This window comes from Melospiza melodia, chromosome 3 (assembly GCF_035770615.1).
Source record: "Melospiza melodia melodia isolate bMelMel2 chromosome 3, bMelMel2.pri, whole genome shotgun sequence".
Classification (NCBI taxonomy): domain Eukaryota; kingdom Metazoa; phylum Chordata; class Aves; order Passeriformes; family Passerellidae; genus Melospiza; species Melospiza melodia.
Genome location: NC_086196.1, coordinates 134,687,367 through 134,704,886, shown reverse-complemented (window position 1 = coordinate 134,704,886; position 17,520 = coordinate 134,687,367). Strand labels below are relative to the sequence as shown.

Sequence of the window (17,520 nt, the reverse complement as noted above, 5' to 3'; positions counted from 1 at the left end):
CTTCCCTTCCCTTCCCTTCCCTTCCCTTCCCTTCCCCTCCCCTCCCCATTTGGGACACACATCCTTCACTCACTGCCACCTTCCCACCAAACCTCATCCAACCAAGGCTGCTCAGCTCCTTGGACTTGTGCTTGGAGGAGTTGGACCTGCACCTCTGAGAGAACAAGGAACCTGAGATCTCTATGGAATCTGAGCTCTCCATATCATTTTGGGAGCAGCCACACTCTCACCTTTTCCTGGCAGTGAACATTTCTTGCTCCCCATATGGTTTTCAGTCTGAATTACTGGAAAACCACACACTCAGCTGTGTTTATTTGGTAACACTGTGTGCAACCTGTGGTTTTCTCTGATGGCTCTTTTATTGCTAGGGCCAACAGTTGGCAGATAGATTGCATTAAAAAAATCAAAACTATAGGAAAAAAATATTAAAAAAAAATATCTTTTTACCCGAAAATAAGTTTAATTTACATGATTTTATGTCTGGTACATAAATCTATTTCCCCTAAAATGGAATTTCTTGGAGAAAAAATAGATTTTTAATTTTTTTTTTCTAAGAGGCTTACAGACAATATTTGAGAGCTGCTTAAAAATATATACTTAAACCTCTGCATTGACATGAGATAGGCAGTGACAACCTCATTTGCTGCATCCCTGGGGCTGAGGCCAGGCTGACCCCACAGCTGCACTTCAGGGAGCTGCAGCCGCCGGGTTCTGCGCCCTCAGCGCCGCAGACAGACGGACGTTGTCCCTCCCGCTCCACATGGTGGACACGGCATTCTCCATGGAGTTGTCAGAGCTGAAGTAGGGAACCCTCCAGGCACAGCAGCACTGCAGCTTCCTCACCTCGCAGCGGAAGGTCTTGCTGAAGACGTAGTAGATGAAGGGGTTGTAGGCCGTGGAGGACTTGGCAAAGAGGCAGGGCAGCAGCGCCACCACGGGCTGCAGGGAGTCACTGGAGTTAAAGATGGACCAGAAGCTGGTGGCTGCATAGGGAGTCCAGGAGCTCAGGAATCCCACGGAGATGAGCACGGCCATCTGCAAGGGAACAGAGCTGATTGCAGCTGGACAGACAGGGCTGGATGCCCTGGCACTCGAGGTGTGTTTGGACACACCTGAACTGCAACAGCCAAAGCTGTGCTTGCTGGGCCCTTGTGACAAGACAGATATTGAGGGGCTGGAGTGTGTCCAGAGAAGGAAACTGAGCTGGGAAAGGGTCTGGAGCACGGGTCTGATGAGGAGCAGCTGGGATGTTGGGGAAGATGAAACAGGAAAGCCTTATAAATATGATTGCCTGGCAAAGGATTTTGAGAATATAGAAACTATAAGCAAGATTGAAATGAAAGTAAGCTTTGAGATCCCTCAGTTACTGAACAACAGGAAAACAATGGTGTGGCCAGACTGAAGGTGATCCCCTTTTGATGAAACAACACCCTCTGCTTGCAGACAGGTCCAAGGGTCAGAGCAGACCCTAGAGCTTAGCAGAGGGGGTCCAAAGAGGAGATTTTAGGGTTTAAAATGTAACACAGTATGGTAATATAATGATTCTTATAGGCTGTATGTAAATGCTATAGGATTTGTATCTTGTACTAGATTGGTTAATGAGAATTAGAATATTCAACACAGAAGATTTATTGTATTGTAATGAGCTCGCTCTCTTACACTTTTGCTCTCTTACCCTCTCACTCTCTTACCCTCTCATCCTCTTTACCCCTCTCTTCTCTCAGGCCTGCTCTGAGCTGTGGCTGGCAGCTCCCAGCAGGGCCCTGCTCCCAGGCCCTTTGCAATAAACCCCAAGTTCCACCACCTGGCTTCAGAGATCTCTCATCTCCGTCCATCCCAACTGTCCTAGCCCTGATGCTCCTACACTGGGGGAGCTCAGCCTGGAGAAAAGGAGACTCAGGAGGACCTTATCACTCCCTACAACTCCCTGGATGCTAGAGCTAGGTGGGAGTCAGGCTGTGCTCCCAGGCAAAAAATGAAAGGACAAGAGGAAATGTCCTCAGGTTGCACCAGGGGATGTTTAGATTGGATATTAGGAAGCATTTCTTCACAAGAGGAGTTGTCAGTCATTGGGACAGACTGCCAGAGCAGTGAAGGAGTCACTCTCATTAACAATACTAAAAAAAAATGTGTTGCTCTGGTGATTAGGGGCATGCTTAATGGTGGACATGTCAGTGCTGAATTAATGGTTGGACCTGATGAGACCTTAGAGACCTTTTCCAACCTTAATGATTCAGTGATTCTGTGACTGGCCTCTAGAAAGCTTGGATCAATTATGCTTTTCCACAAGAAATTAACAACTTCATTTCAAAGTCCATATTTGGAAAAGAAATAATATATTAATATTAATAGGTTTAAATCCTGTTTCCACACAGAATTTCTGCATAGGTCTCTAATTCCATGGTTCTGTGAGCTGTGCATGAGCAAAGCCAGCTCTTGATTACTGCACACTCTTCCCATCACAGGGATAACTCACCAGGGTCAGCTTCTTCTCCAGTTTGGCTGCATTTGGGATCCTGTCAATATTCTGGATCTCTTGGTATGCCTTATGAACCTTCCAGGCAATCCCCAAATAACAGGCCACGATGGTCAGCGCAGGCAGCACCGTGCACAGGAGGAACATGCTCAGGATGAAGGAGAAACCATTGGAGGAGTTGTGGAATTTGCTCCAGGCTATGGTACAGGAGATGCCAAAGGGCTCAGGGCCGTAGTAGCCCCAGCCCACCAAGGGCAGGATGGCCCAGAGCAAGGAGTAGAGCCAGATAAAAGCAATCAGGATGCAGACCGTGCTCTTGGTGATTTTGTTACCTGCAAGAAAGAGGAAGAGCAAGCCTGGATGGATCCCATCCCAGCCACAAGGGAAGTTATTTTGCCATAATTCTCCTTAGACAGAAGGATGGTGGCTCCAGACACACCTGGGCTGCTGCTGCAGGTCCCTAACCTTGGGGCTTCTAGAGAAACATTGTCAGAGGATTGGGTGAGACCTGAACACAGCCCTCAGTGCTCATCTGGAGCTTTGTAAGGCAGGGAGCATTACAAGATCAATTTCACCTTAAATGTGCTGTGGGCTCAGCCCAGGAATGCCAGAAGAATATTCTTTCCTTTTAAAATCCAGTGTATTTGCTTGGATACAAATAGGAAGGGAAGGCAGTCTGGTCCAGGAAAACATTTTTGCTCTCCATTTCCAGGTAGTTTCACTTGGAAAAACTGAGAGGTGAAAAACCTCACTGTTTCATACAGAATTTAATCTGATCCTTCTGGGAACACCAGAATTTGATACTGCACTAAAAGTTGAGGTTTATTCTGCTGTTCCTGACCTGATAACCCACACCACATTCCACAAAGCCCCTTCCAGAGCAGCCCAGCCCAAACACAGCAGCACCAGGTGACAATATAGGTGTCCTAGGGTGACGTTATGATGCTTGTATCCCCATTCATGTGTTCTGTTTATGCTGGATATTATGTTCTGTGCCTTTAAGACTGGCTCTGAAGAGTGAAAGTTTTGTTTAGTCTGGTGGAACACACAGACAGGGCAGTACACAGTGCTGCTTTTGCTTTTCACTTTGCTCTTTTGCTTCTGCATTGCTTCTGCTTGCTTTCGCTTCTGATAATAAGCTACTTTAGCTAAACAGTCCAAATTCCTGGAGTGTTTCTCCTTTCTTTTTTTTTTGGCCCTACTCGAACCTGCTCTGGACTGGGACCTGGGAACACCGAGAGTTTGCACCTTGTGGCTGCAGCAGCTGCCCCAGCACAGGAGGGACTGAGAACAGAGTGACCGCTCCCAAGAGAGACTTTCTGAATTTGTCATCTTTTCAGAGTGGTGACAGAATGGTGTCATCTGGTATTGTTCATTTTGTGTGCTGGGGGTGCTGTGCCTGTTAGATAAACAGGTTCTTTCCACTTCACTCCCAGGAATCCTTCCTGAACCCATTGAAGGGAGGGGCCGAGTGGGTTTGCTTTCTGGAGGGGCCCCATTTTGGAGATTCTCTACCAAATTTGCCCTAAACCAGGACAACAGGTGATTTACTCACTGCTGGATTTGGATGAGTTGGTGACAAGGAATCGAATCACGGCCATGGCACACAAGGTCATCATGCTGCAGACCCCGAAGAGGAAACCCATCAGGGCATAGTAGACACAGGAGGTGTCTCCCCCCAGCCAGGCGTGGCTCCAGGCAGAGGCAATGGCCAGGGGGTACATGCTGAGGGCCATGCCAATGTCTGCCACCGCCAGGTTCACTGTGAGCAGCTCCGGTGGCTTCAGCAGCGACGAGCGTCTCACAGCCGTGGCAAGGACAGCTGAATTCCCAAGGATTGTCAGGATGGCTGAAAGGGAAGGACCAACACAGACAGGAATATCACATGGTTAACACACCTGGGAAGTCCACTGGAAGGATGTGAAGTGCCTGAGAGGGGCTGCAACAGAGCTGAGAGCAACCTCTTGCAAGATTATGTAGTGATAAGGGGGAATAGCTTTAAACTGAAAGAGAGCAGGTTTAAATGAGATATTAGGTGTTCTTCCCTGTGAGGGTGGGGAGGCCCTGGCACAGGGTATCCAGAGAAGCTGTGACTTCTCCATCTCTGGAAGTGTCCAAGGCCAGGAGGACAGGCTTGGAGCAACCTGGGATAGTGGAAGATGTCCCTGCCCATGGCAGGGTTTGGAATGTCCTGTCACTGCCTGCCCATGGGAAAAGTCACTTTCTGTCTTTTTTATAAGCCCCCTTTAAGTGCTGGAAGGCCACAATGAGGTCTCCCTGTAGCCTTTTCCAGAGAGAACCCCCCAGCTCTCACAGCCTGTCTCCAGAGCAAAGGTGCTCCAGCCCTCAGGGCATCTTTGTGGCCTCCTCTGGACCCACTCTAGCAGGCCCACGTATTTCTTGCACTGGGAAAGAATCTCCTCCCTTCTCCTTTCTGCTGAAGCACTCCAGCCATCCTGGCCACCTGACCCCTGCACTTCCCAAAGCCTTCCCTGTGTGTGACCTCCCTCACCTCCAATGGAGCCCCAGCACTGGGCTCTGAGCTGCCTGGCTGGTGCACATGGGCAGCTCAGAGTCCTTGCTGGTCCCTGAGAGTTAGCATGGCTGTTCTGGGGGTCTCTGAGAGCAATGGTGTTGGGGGAGATGAAACAGGAATGCCTTATAAATATGAGTGCCTGGCAAAAGATTTTCAGAATACGGAAACTATAAGCAAGATTGAAATGAAAGCAAGCTTTGAGATTCCTCAGTTACCGAACAACTGGAAAACAAGGGCATGGCCACTGAAGGTAATCCCCTTTTGATAAAACAATACCCTCTGCTTGCAGACAGGTCCAAGGGTCAGAGCAGACCCCACTAGCTTGGCAGAAGGGGCCCAAAGAGGAGTTTTTAGGGTTTAAAATGTAACACAGTATGGTAATGTAATGATTCTGATAGGCTGTATGTAAATGCTACAGGATTTGTATCTTGTACTAGATTGGCTAGTGAGAATCAGAATATTCAGCACAGAAGAAGATTTATGGTATTGTAACAGGAACCTCGCTGTCTTACCCTTTTATGGCTTTACCCTTTTTACTCTCTTACCTTTTTTACTCCTTATGCTCTTACCCTCTCACTCTCTCACCCTCTCATCCTCTCTGCCCCTCTCCTCTCTCAGTCCTGCTCTGAGCTGTGGCTGGCAGCTCCCAGCAGGGCCCTGCACCCAGGCCCTTTGCAATAAACCCCAAGTTCCTGACCTGGCTTCAGAGATCTCTCATCTCCGTCTGTCCCAACTATCCCACCCACAACGCTCCAACAAGTGGCACCATGGGACTTGTTTAGCCAGGGGCGTGCAACAGACCCAGAGCTTGCTGTGCAAAAGGAGCTGTCGCACATACATTATTCAGGTGTGCCACAGGGCTTCAAAGTGCTGGTGACAGCAGTGTCAGAAGTACACGCACCAAATAACTCATTTTCTCTCTTCTTTCGAGTGAACATGGTGCTGTAGCAACATTTTGATGAAAGGTTTTCCTGAGAAGGTGTCCTCTAAAGTCAGATGTGAAGAGGGAGACAGGAAAAGATTCTGTCCTGTGGCTGTGAGTGCAGGAAGGCTGCATTTGCTCACAGGTACCACTTAAAGTGCCCACAGAGGACTTAATAGAGGCACATGCAATAAAATGGAATAAATCTATTGGCATAAGTACAAAATCCTCAGAGGTGTCAAGAAGAAGGCGAAACTGAAATGGGGACACAAATCTGAGGCCCTGTGTCCCTTCATTCCCTTTCTGACCCCACACCTTCACTTGCCACCTCTGGATGCCCTTGAGGGGCTCCTGAGCTCTCAGATCTCTGTGTCTGCACACACAGGATGATGCCCACAGGGGCTTGGCTGGCAGAGCAACCTGAGGCTCAGAGAGCAGAGCTCTCTCCACAGGCTGGGACATGGTAACATGGAATCATTGAATCCTTTGGATTGGAAAACACCTCTAAGATCATTGGGTCCAGCCATTCCCCAGCACTGACCAGGCCACCTCTAAAACATGTTCCCAAATGCCACATCCACTCAGCTTTTAAATCCTCCCAGGGATGGTGACTCCACCACTGCCCTGGGTAGCCTGTTCCTATGCTTCACAGTCCTTTCCATGAAGAAATGACTCCTAAAATCCAAACTAAAGCTGCCCTGGTGCAACTCCAGGCAATTGCTTCTTGTCCTGTCCCTGTTCCCTGTGAGCAGAGCCTGAACCCCCCCCCCCTGGCTGTCCCCTCCTGTCAGGAGCTGTGCAGAGCCACAAGATCCCCCCTGAGCCTCCTTTTCTCCAGGCTGAGCCCCTTTCCAGCTCCCTCAGCTGCTCCTGGTGCTCCAGCCCCTTGCCCAGCTCCATTCCCTTCCCTGGAGTCACTCCAGCCCTTCATTCTGTTTCTTGCAGTGAGGGACTCAAAACAGAATATCCTCAGGCTTCATGAGGGAAAAAGAACCCAATTCCCTTTCTTTGGTGAGAGCCCAGCCCTTGTACCAGATGCAGGAAGCAGCTTTGCCATCAGAGGTGACACCCAGGCCCAGCCTCTCCTTCCCCTTGACAGAATCTCTTCCCCTCCATCCCACAGCCTGGCTGGCACAGGACAGACCCATAACTGTGGGACAGTAACCAAACAGCTGGTGGTGAATGCTGCCACCCATGCCCTGCCCTTGTTCCTAATAAAAAACATCACTTCAGGGCACAAACCTGCAGCCCCAGTGAGTGGCAAAGCTATGGATAAATACGGCACCTGATTGCAGCTCAGCTCACTGCTTTATTTCTGAGTCCCTGCAGGATGAAGTGAACCTGGCTGCATCACAGGGCTCTGGATCTCTGCTGGAAGCTGTGCCTGGAGTTTCAGTGCCTCAGAGTCCTTTAGGAGACGTGTGGGACTGCAGCGTGGTGGAACACAAAGATGGGGAGCTCCAGCCCCCAGCCCTCTTTTGCTGCCCCTTCCCATTGTGCCTTAACTGCATCTATGTATTTGCATTTCTGAGAGATGAGAGTTGACATCCTGACTTGAAAAAAAGCCCTTCATTAATTGTATTTGTAATTTTGTAATTGAATTCATTAATTCTCACCCTGAGTTGTGTTCTGCTGTGCAGAACAAGAGGAAATAAGAAGTATTAAAGTCCAGCACTTCTGCCCAGAGTCTCAGTTTTTAAGCACATGAAAATATAGGCTTGTCCTTCTTATGTCAGCTAGATTTTTCAAGAGAACTGAAGGAAGGAATCTTAGGAAAAATTCAGGTGGAAGGCACGCCTAAACAAGTTCCACTCCTCTCCAAATGTATGAGGAGAAAACAAAAGTCTATGTACATGCAAGAAGCAGACAAAGAAGAACACACTTAACTGAAGCCATAGGGTGGTAGCTATCCCCACTTTTATTTCATTTTCAATCTGCCTGCAGCAGGACAAACAGGCTGCTGCAAAGCCCAGAACTGCTATTTGGACATCCTTTGCTGTGCTGTACAGTGCATCCTGCCCAGACACAGCAGAATGACTCCTCTCCCACCCAGGGCCAGCCCACAGCTGCTTCTCCTGACCAGTCCCATGGACTGAGCTGCCCTGGCTCAGTTCTCAGGGCTCAGATGCCACAGAAAGTGACACACAACTTATTTCAAACACTTGTGATGCCACAGACGCTAATTTGTGCTGGCCATTCTTCAGCATCAAAACAAGATTCCAAATCCAAGAGTGGAGATTAATCCTGGCTGCCAACCAACTCCAGGAGAACCTGTGGGGAAATATTTGCTGCCATTTCCCTCCAGGTTCTGCTGCCTGACCATGGCACAGACAGGGAATTCCCTGCATCCCGTTCCCTGGCTCCAAGCAAACCAGCAGGCTGAGAACTCACTCACCTATGATGAGAAGAAAGACCCCAGCTCCATAATCCACTACTGGGTGGAGTTTGGAAATGTACTGCTCCTCCATGGTCCCTTGGGGAGGTGGCTGAAGGTTTTCCATCAAAGGTGAAGATGCTGCAGGAGCAAAGAGCTCGTGCTCATGGTTTGCCTGCTGCAGGTGAGGGCTGCTGCTGGGTGCTGGCAGGGCAGGGCAGGGACCCTTCTGCTGCCTCCTTGTGCTGCCTGTGGTGTGTCAGGGCAGCAGCCTGCAGTGACAGGAAGGGCTTTCCCCTGGGAGGCAGAGTGAGAGCCAGGCAGAGCTGCTGCCAGCGCGACCCCGCCTGCCTGGCTGGCAGAGCATCTCCCCTCCCACCCCTTCTCTCCCTCCCTTTTGCTCCTTGGCTTGTCGGGAAGATTCACAATGCAAATCCCCTCAGATGAGCAAAAACCAATTGTTCTTCAACCATCAGCAGCCCTGGGAAATAAAGCCAGGCTGAGAAGGCAGGCAAGGGAAGGAAGGTTGGAAGGAAGTTTTGTTTTCCAGCTTTATGGCTGAGTGTGGGAGGCACGAGGTTGGGGCAGGAGTGCCTGAGTTGAAGTGTTAGAGGAAAGTGTTTGTTACAGGGGCTCAGCAGGCTCAAAGTCTGCTGGAGGCAGGAATGTCTGAGCTGCTCCAGTGCAGAACTAGAGGATGCTCTGTCCAGTGTAGTCTGACAGAAGAGAAGCAACCTCTGAGGTCACTCTGTGACACTCCAGAGTTCTGACTTGGCCAGCAGCCACAGGAACACCTCACCTCTGTGTTTTCCTTCTCCTTATAATATCTGAGCCTAAGATCACCATAATGAGCAACCTGGTTTAGTGGTGGCATTCTCTGCCCATGGCAGAGGGCTGGAACTGGATGGTCTTTAAGGTTCCTTCCAGCCCAAACCATTCTGTGATTCTGTGATAAGGAATTCTAAAATTCACAAGAGCATTGAGGCATCTTAGGTGTGACTTAGGTGGAATTTAGGTGTTCAAGTGTGGCAGTAACAGCCTAAACTTAGGAATCTGGGAGACTTTTAAAGCCTTCAGTTTCAGCAGGGTTTGTATATCTCTGAAAATGGAGACTCCACAACAGTTGTTCCAGTGTCTTTTTGCTCCAAGTCTCACTCAGTTCAGGAACAAAGAGAGCACCCAGCTCATGAAATCCAGCAGCTGCTCACGAGCTGCTCAGTGCAGGTGTCCTTCACTGAACATTCCTCCGCAGAGGAAATTCAGCTGTAAGAATGTGGGTGGTTGCAATGCTCTTGAGCCATGGGTGTACAAGCAAGACTCAATGTAGCACAGGAAAGTAGGATATTCACAGTGTTGATCATAGCAGGAAGTTCTTCTATCAGAAAGGAATAAGAAAGGGAAAAGGTGATGTCTCAAAAACATGGCCAATATGGAGAGTTTCAAGCAGCTTGGTCAATTCAGTGCAGTCTGTGCAAGGAAGAGAGGTTGGCATTTGACAGCATTTTGAGGGAGTGTCCTGGTTCTGACCAGGGCAGGGTGAATTTCACAGTGGCCAGGAGGGGCATGGCCAGGACCTGGAGGTGATTCCATAGCAGCTGGGCAGAACCAGAACAGGGAGAAATGTCTGCTAGTGTAGCAAAAGATGCAAATCCTGTGGCAGAAAGCAGATTGCCACATTCTGTCCCTTAATCCAGTACACAAACCCATGGTATTGGTAAATTAAGCAATGCCAGATCACCACAAAGAGGCTGGAATCTGACTGCTCACCTTGCTACATTCACAGAACAGCTCCTGGCACTGATTTGGGCTGGACCAGCTGGCACTGTCCTGTCCTTCCCAGGCACAGGTTGGCTAAAATGAGCCCAGGATTGCTCCCCACAAGCAGTAACATCATCCGCTTTGAAAACAAAGTGTTTTGTTCCCTGGCACTGATCTTGCCTTTGGGTTTTGCTCTTACCCTAAGTGTCAACATTTAGATTGTCAAGGTGCAGCCATTGGATGAGGACTGACTGTTTCAAAGTTCTCAAATAGAGCTTTTAATTCTGATAAAACCCTTTCTTGATAAAATTCCTGGCCTATGCAGTCATCTCACCTAATGTTTCTTTTTGGTGAAACCATGGCAGAGAGCTGAGTTCAAGGAGCCTGATGTCACCCAGTCCCAGCCAGATCTTCTGCTTTCCCACTTGTTTCATGGGCCATCCTCTCTCTATTGAAATAAAACATTGCTTTTCTTCAGGCAAGCAAGGAGACCAAGGGCAAGATTAAAACGTTCTGCTGATAATTTAATTGCTAATTATTATTTAATTACTGGAGGCTCCAATGGCTACATCAGGAGCCCAGTCCTCTGCCAGCTCTTGTGGGCACCTTAGATTACACTGTGTGACTCTTTCACGCTGGTTTAGATGGCATTTCATTTATTGTGAAACCCTCAGCTCAGCATTCATATGGGGTAGGATTACATCAACAGCCCAGTTACGAAATGGAAGAAAAGAAAATGAATGATTAAAACCAGAAGAGCTGACGGGTCCCAAACCCAGTGCATTATTCACGTGTACTTTAACAATAGCAAGTTGTGCTCATCACCATCTTCCTGCACATCAGATCAAGCCATATGATCTGTTCACAACAGCCCAAGTCAATACATCTTGACAGACCCAGATTTGAGGGGGGGGGGATCATATTTTAGAATTGTTTTGTGAAACTTACTTTTGATTTAATAAAGCAGTCATGAAATGAGGCAGATGAAGGATGAAGTTGATACCTACTCATTTCTGACAGGTTATGTGAAACTTTAAGCAAAAAAATGAACTCACCATGAAACTATTATACATCCTTGATGTAAATATGGACATACATATTAAAATAAGTTCCCATTGTTGGCATAAAACAGGGTATGAGTTGAGGAATTACTTGATGCTTCCAATTGAGAATGTCCTATGAGTTTATTTTTACTTTCCACAGGGAAAAACATAAAGAATATTCTGAATCTGTAGGAACAAGGGAATTGTTCTGAATTATCAGTTTGCCACTGTGTAGGGGTTCATTTTGAAAGATAAAAAGTCTCAATGTGTGGAGCTGTTTGGGACATGAATACTGGGTTGTGTTTGGTACCATATACCAAAATCACCGATATTTCCTAATATGTGGGGAGGGTTATGAATCTGGGTCCTTATCAGAAATGTCTATCAAAAATAGCCATGCGTCATTCAGAGGAGGATGTGACTTTGTTATTCCTGTTTATCTCTGGCTGCTGTGTCCAGATCTTGTCTTTGAAAAGACTCTGAGCTCTCAAATGAGCAGAAAGTGTGCAGTCTGTGGGGACGGGCCCTTTTGAGTGCCCTCTCCTTGCTGCACAACACATCTGCCATGGTGCACAGCTCAGGCTTTTTGATTAAAAAATGCCACTTTTTCCAAACTCCTTGGAGAGGACAACTTCATCTCCTTCTCCAGGAATTCCTACAACTTCTTTCCTTTTAAATATTTGTTTATTTCTGCAGTTTTACTTCTGAAGCTCATCTTTGAGCTGAGAACTTTAGCTGAGCTTCTCTAGCTTTCACCTCTATTTATGAAAATCAGAACACCATTTAAGTGGAATTCTCAGTCTCCTGATGAAGTTGTATCTTTTCAACAACTAAATCTTGTTTAAGCTGGCATTTGCAACCTCGAGCATAGTAATTTTTAAATTGTTTTCTTCTGGCTGCCCATGCTGACTTGCATGTCATTGCCTGAGGGGTTATTTACAAAGTCTAAATTCAGTCTAGGGACACTAAACTCCCTAACTTCCCTTGGCAGGACCTGAAGAATCTACTTTGATCAATACATTTTGCTCTTTTACTACAACCAGTTTAATACATAAAACTTGGGTGTTGGTAAATCCAGTCCAAGTGAGTAACTTGGGTCACAACACCACCTGCAGTGCTGCAGGCTGTGAGAAGAGTGGCTGGAAAGCTGGAAAAGGACCTGGGGGTGCTGGGGACAGCAGCTGAACATGAGCCAGCTGTGCCCAGGTGGGCAAGAAGGCCAAAGGCACCTGGGCTGCCCCAGCCATGGTGTGGGAACAGGGCCAGGGCAGGGATTGTCCCCCTGTGCTGGGCACTGCTGAGGCTACAACTCAATTGCTGTGCTCAATTTTAGTCCCCTCAGGACAAAAAAGACATTGAGAGGCTGGAGTGTGTCTAGGGAAGAGCAATGGAGCAGGGGAAAGCTTGTGGAACTGAAGCCAGAAGCTCACATTTATTAAACAAAGTCATTATTTCTTGTAACCATGATATTCATGATGCACTGGTGAAAAAAATACCAGGTATGCAGTGAGGGAAGTCACACGTGGAGTAAAGATGTCCCTGATGTGACAAACCAGGTCTTTTCAACTGGGAAATAGGCTGCCCTCTCAGGGACAATTTTTTTTCCTCCCCAGCATCTCAAATTTGTAACGAAAGGTTCTAATTTGAGCAAACAAGGCAAAGGAGAAACACAGCAGGAGGTGGGAAGGGAGAGATTGGAGGTTAATTCAATATTAAAGTACGAAGCACACTACAGCTGTTTCAGGGGTGTGAGAAGACAGACATTAATGCACTAAGAGTGGAAAGGAAATGGCACCATAGGTGCTAAAATAAAATGAAAGCTACTATTGTGTCAAGAAAAGAGAAGAATAAAATGTATCACTCATGGTATGGAATTTGACATTGCCAACTGCTCATATTTAATATGATGACCATTTTCCCAGACTGCAGTTTAACATTGGTATGAACAGCAATACTCTCATTTTCAAGGGCTCAAAGACAAAACCATGCCCTGTTTATCAGAACATGCTGGATATTGCACAACTAATCACACAGGGACACTCTCTTACAGTTTTTTTCCAACCATTTATTGACCTGTAGGTTTTGGTAGCAAGCTCCACTGGCTTTTCCTTTCCATTTTGGTCCTGCACTCCATTTATTCAAGATTCATTTGTGTCATTCAAACAATGGGAAAAAAAACCCCCACAATCTGTAGAATGGAGCACACTCTACCCTCTAAAAAGCCAGATTCAACAGATTGGATCATTTAAGATTCTCCAGTTTGGTGTTACTGTAGCATGATGGCATCAAGGATGTGCTTGTCTGTGATCCTAAGATCAGAGGTGTTCTGGAAGCAGCAAAACAGCAAACAGGACACGGACACAAGGGATCATAGTGTGTGGGGTTGGGACCAAACCTGCCCAGATTCTTCCAGCAGTATTGGAGCAGCAAGGCCAGCTCTGCCAATCTCCAGGACTAATCCCAGCTCTGCTCCTTTGTATCTTTTTCATTTGACCTAGTGCTGATTTGGGCTCACTCCTTCCTCTTTTGAATAACAAAACTCAATCCTCTCCTTTTTGTAGGAAATCCAGAACCATGCTGAGAACCACTCCAGGAGCACAGGTGAAACTGGTTCTTCTCTTTGTTCCTTACTTTGATAGCAGGACTAGGATCTGGCAGAATGGAGACAGGACAAAGCAAGCTGAGAGGGATGTTTGGGATGCAGGGTGACATGGGACAGCAAACACTGCAGGGCCCTCCTGGACACTGGCATGAGGACACTGAAATCCTCCCAGTGCTGCCTCTAAAAGAGCTCACTGATTGCACCTGGTGGTGTTGTTCCTTGCTTCACTGAAGAGGAGAAAGGGGATTTGTTTTGAGGGAAAATTTTGACATTTATTTAAAGGTAGTCAGAGGTTACCAGAGTGGAAGACAAGATCAGGGTATTTATACAACCTCTGGGGACAGAGCTGACTATATACTGATAATCTTTACCCAAATGGTGTATCCCCGTTGTGTTGACACCATGGGCTCTCTGAACACTGTTTGGGTGCACCCAGCTCTATTCCCTGTTCCAGTTTCCCTGCCAAGGCAGGCATAGAGCAGCCCAGGGATGTGATCCCAGTGCAGGCATGGCTGTGTATCCCACACAGACAGTGGGGATGTTCAAGGGTGCAATCCTCTGGCACTATAGATGAACTCAGTGTCGCTGCCCTGGCTCTGCTGCTGCCTACTGTGTGACACTCCTCAAGTCACTTCCTTCCTCTTGCTGCCTCTGATTGACCCTCTGAAATTGTACATTTCCCAAGGTCTGACTGATCTCCAGCCATTTCTGCCCAGTGCCTGGTAACAAAGCAGCGCCGTTGTTGGTTTGTGCCTCTCAGCACCATTGTGACACAACAATAGTTTTAAAAGGCCAATTTTCTTTCATATTAGAATTACTCTTACTAATTTCTAAATGGACTCATGCTGGGAATTCAAAAATGCCAGGATTACAACTTATTATTTAGAGAAAAGAAAAATAGCTGAGACTGAATCCTGTAAAAAATAGAGGCAGATAAGAGTGGAAATTCATGAAGATGCTTCTCTTGGATGGAAAAGAGCAGGTTTGCTTGTTCAATCTGGAACACAGAGTTTAATGGAGAGATAAAAAAGATTGGGAAACAAGGGCAAAACAGAGGCTTGATGATAACAAATCTCTTATTAGGTAGAATGGGGAAGACAAAGCTTCTGCTCTGCAATAAACTGTGGTGGCATCAGCAGCTCTTTGACAATGACCCTGCTGAGGACAGCATTGAGCAGAGCTGCCTGACTGACAACCATCACAGCAACCTACTGCTAAGGCAACTTCTTTGGATTTTAACTTCCAGTGAAAGATATTGCTTGGAATTTAAGGGTCCCCAGCAGCAGGGAGAGCACCAGAAGCCTCATGTCGACCCTCTGTCATTTTCTTCATCAAATCATGTTCAGGTCTCTTTTCCAGCCTTCAGATTATAATCATATGAGTGAGAGAAGTCATAGCTGTTCTGTCCTGATTTCCTTTCTGAGGTCTTTTGACCCTTTAAGACAAGAAGAGATTAATTCCCCCTGTACAAAACTGCCAACTCAAGATGGCTGTAAATATGGCATAGAGCAGGACTGTGAGGGAAAGAAGAAAAACTGCTTTCTCAAAATTATTATTTCTTAGTCACTAGCATCTTAATTGCTTGAGTTTTCATGGTTAACTGAACTGCAGCAACACGTTGCTTTCAGAGACCATTTTCCACACCTTCTAAAGTGCTTTAGGTTTTACTTCTTTGCACTTCATTCCTTTGAAGTGGTGTGAAATGCCCCTTGCAAGGATATAAGAGATCATTAAACTTGCAAAAAATTAATCCCACAAGTGTCATTGACTTGCAGCCAGGTCCCCTGCTCATTGCTCTTGATACCTGACAGGAAACAAAAATGGGAGTAAGTTACATATTTAGTGGACATTCCCTGCATTCACAGATAAAAACTTCCATCCCTTTCCCCCATGTTTACCCAGTGCCCAGTTTGTGTTGCTAATACTGAATTATCCCTCTGCTTGCCTTCCCAGGGCCACTTTACAGTGAAAAACTCCTAAGACAAGGAAGGGCCTCAGAAAAGCATCACTGCAGCCTCCTTCACCTCAGGTAGGGATGACATCAATTCCTTTGCTGCTCATGTTATCTTTTGTACATCAGAAAAGTATTGTTTTGTTTCTAGAGGCTGGTTCAGATTATTCTCTAATAGACTGTGCTCAAAAACAGCAGCAGTGACTGTGAATATTTCCTGCACTCAATTACACTGAAAAAATGGAAATGAACATACCCTCAGAAAAAAAAAGGCTTGTGGTGACGGCCCTGGGGCATTCTGGGTTCAGATCTTTGCCTTGCCACAGTCTTCCTGTCACTGCTTTTTGGCCAGGGATTAAATCATTCTGTGCTTTAATGCCCCAGAAATGAACTATGGATGCAAATAAAAACTTTCTTCTTGATATCCTCTAAATCACTGTCACACATTCATGGGAACAGAATGGTTTGAGTTGGATGGAACCTTGAAGCTCATCTCATTTCAGCCCCTGTCATGGACAGGAACACCTTCCACTATCCCAGGTTGCTCCAAGTCCCATCCAACCTGGCCTTGGACGCTTCCAGGGATGGGGCAGCCACAGCTTCTCTGGGCACCCTGTGCCAGGGCCTGACAGGGAAGAATTTCTTCCTGAAACTTAAACCAAATATAAACCCTGACAGTCTGAAGCTATTGTTCCCTGTCCTGTCACTAAATACCCTTCTAAAAAAAACCCTTTTTGGCTTTCTTGGAAGCTCCCTTTAGGCACTGGAAGGGCTCTGAGGTCTTCCAGAGCCTTCTCTTCTCCAGGTGAACATCCCCAGCTCTCCCGGCCTGGCTCCAGCTCTTGGAGCATCTTTGTGTCCTCCTATGGACCTGCTCCAACATGTCCCTGTCTTTTCTGTGTTGGTGCCCCCAGAGCTGGATGCAGCACTCCAGGTGAAATATCCCAAGAACAAAGCAGAGAGAGAGAGAGAGAGAGAGAGAAAATCAGCTCCCTTGACCCACTGCCCAGGCTGGTTTTGATGCAGCCCAGGTCACAGTTGGCTTTTTGGGCTGAAAGTGCAAGAAGTGACCAGTCATTGCTGAGTGCTACCCACCTTTTCATTGAGCACCAACCCCAAGTCCTCCTCGGCAGGGCTGCTCTCAGTCCACTCTCTGGGTTGATACCAGGGGTTTCCCTAACCCAGGTGCAGCATCTTGCACTTGGCCTCATTGAATTTCATGAGGTTTGGTGCTGGGAGCTCACTGAACCTGGATCAGGACATGGGGAAGAAATAATGCCCATGGCTCACTTGGGTTTATCTGGAAGAGGAGCTGCATTTTCCATTCAGTCTGCACTGCAAACATTGTTTGTTTGTTTGTTTGCTTGTTTGTTTGTAGACTCTGTATTCTCATCAAGAGAGAAACTATGTTCATTCAGAAGGGCAAATTCTAGGCCATCTCTATCCATTATGGTTATTTAGAAAAACTCTGACAATAGGTACAAAAACCATGAGGTCAATAAAGAACCATAATTATGACCCTTTTTTCTCTCATCATTGCTGTCATATTGACTTGTGACCATTATAATGCGGAGAGTTCACAGAGTAATACCAAATTTTTTTTGCCTGTAACTGAATATTTTAAAATATTTTTCTGTCACAGATGTTGAAATGGTTTTTATAACCCGAACATTTGAAGCAAACATTTATTGGCTTGTAACTGATTATATTAAAATCTGTCACATGTACTTAAATAGATTTTATAGCCCTAACTTCACCACAGAATGTATTTCAGCTAAATAAAACCATGCAAAAGTTACAGATCTGGTTGAAACTGGTCATCCAGACTTCCCCTGGAGTCAATAGTGAAAGATCACTG

General features: G+C 46.7%; 1 protein-coding gene across 1 annotated transcript; it reads right to left on the bottom strand.

The window, feature by feature from the left end:
• Window positions 1-687: 687 nt before the first annotated feature.
• On the bottom strand, window positions 688-8,435 carry LOC134416855 (opsin-5-like). The gene is made up of 4 exons (XM_063153534.1): window positions 8,330-8,435; window positions 4,032-4,325; window positions 2,477-2,808; window positions 688-1,035 (listed from the first exon to the last, which is right to left on the bottom strand). Exons 1-4 carry the CDS (start codon window positions 8,433-8,435, stop codon window positions 688-690), a joined length of 1,080 nt encoding a protein of 359 aa, XP_063009604.1.
• Between the last annotated feature and the right edge of the window lie 9,085 nt (window positions 8,436-17,520).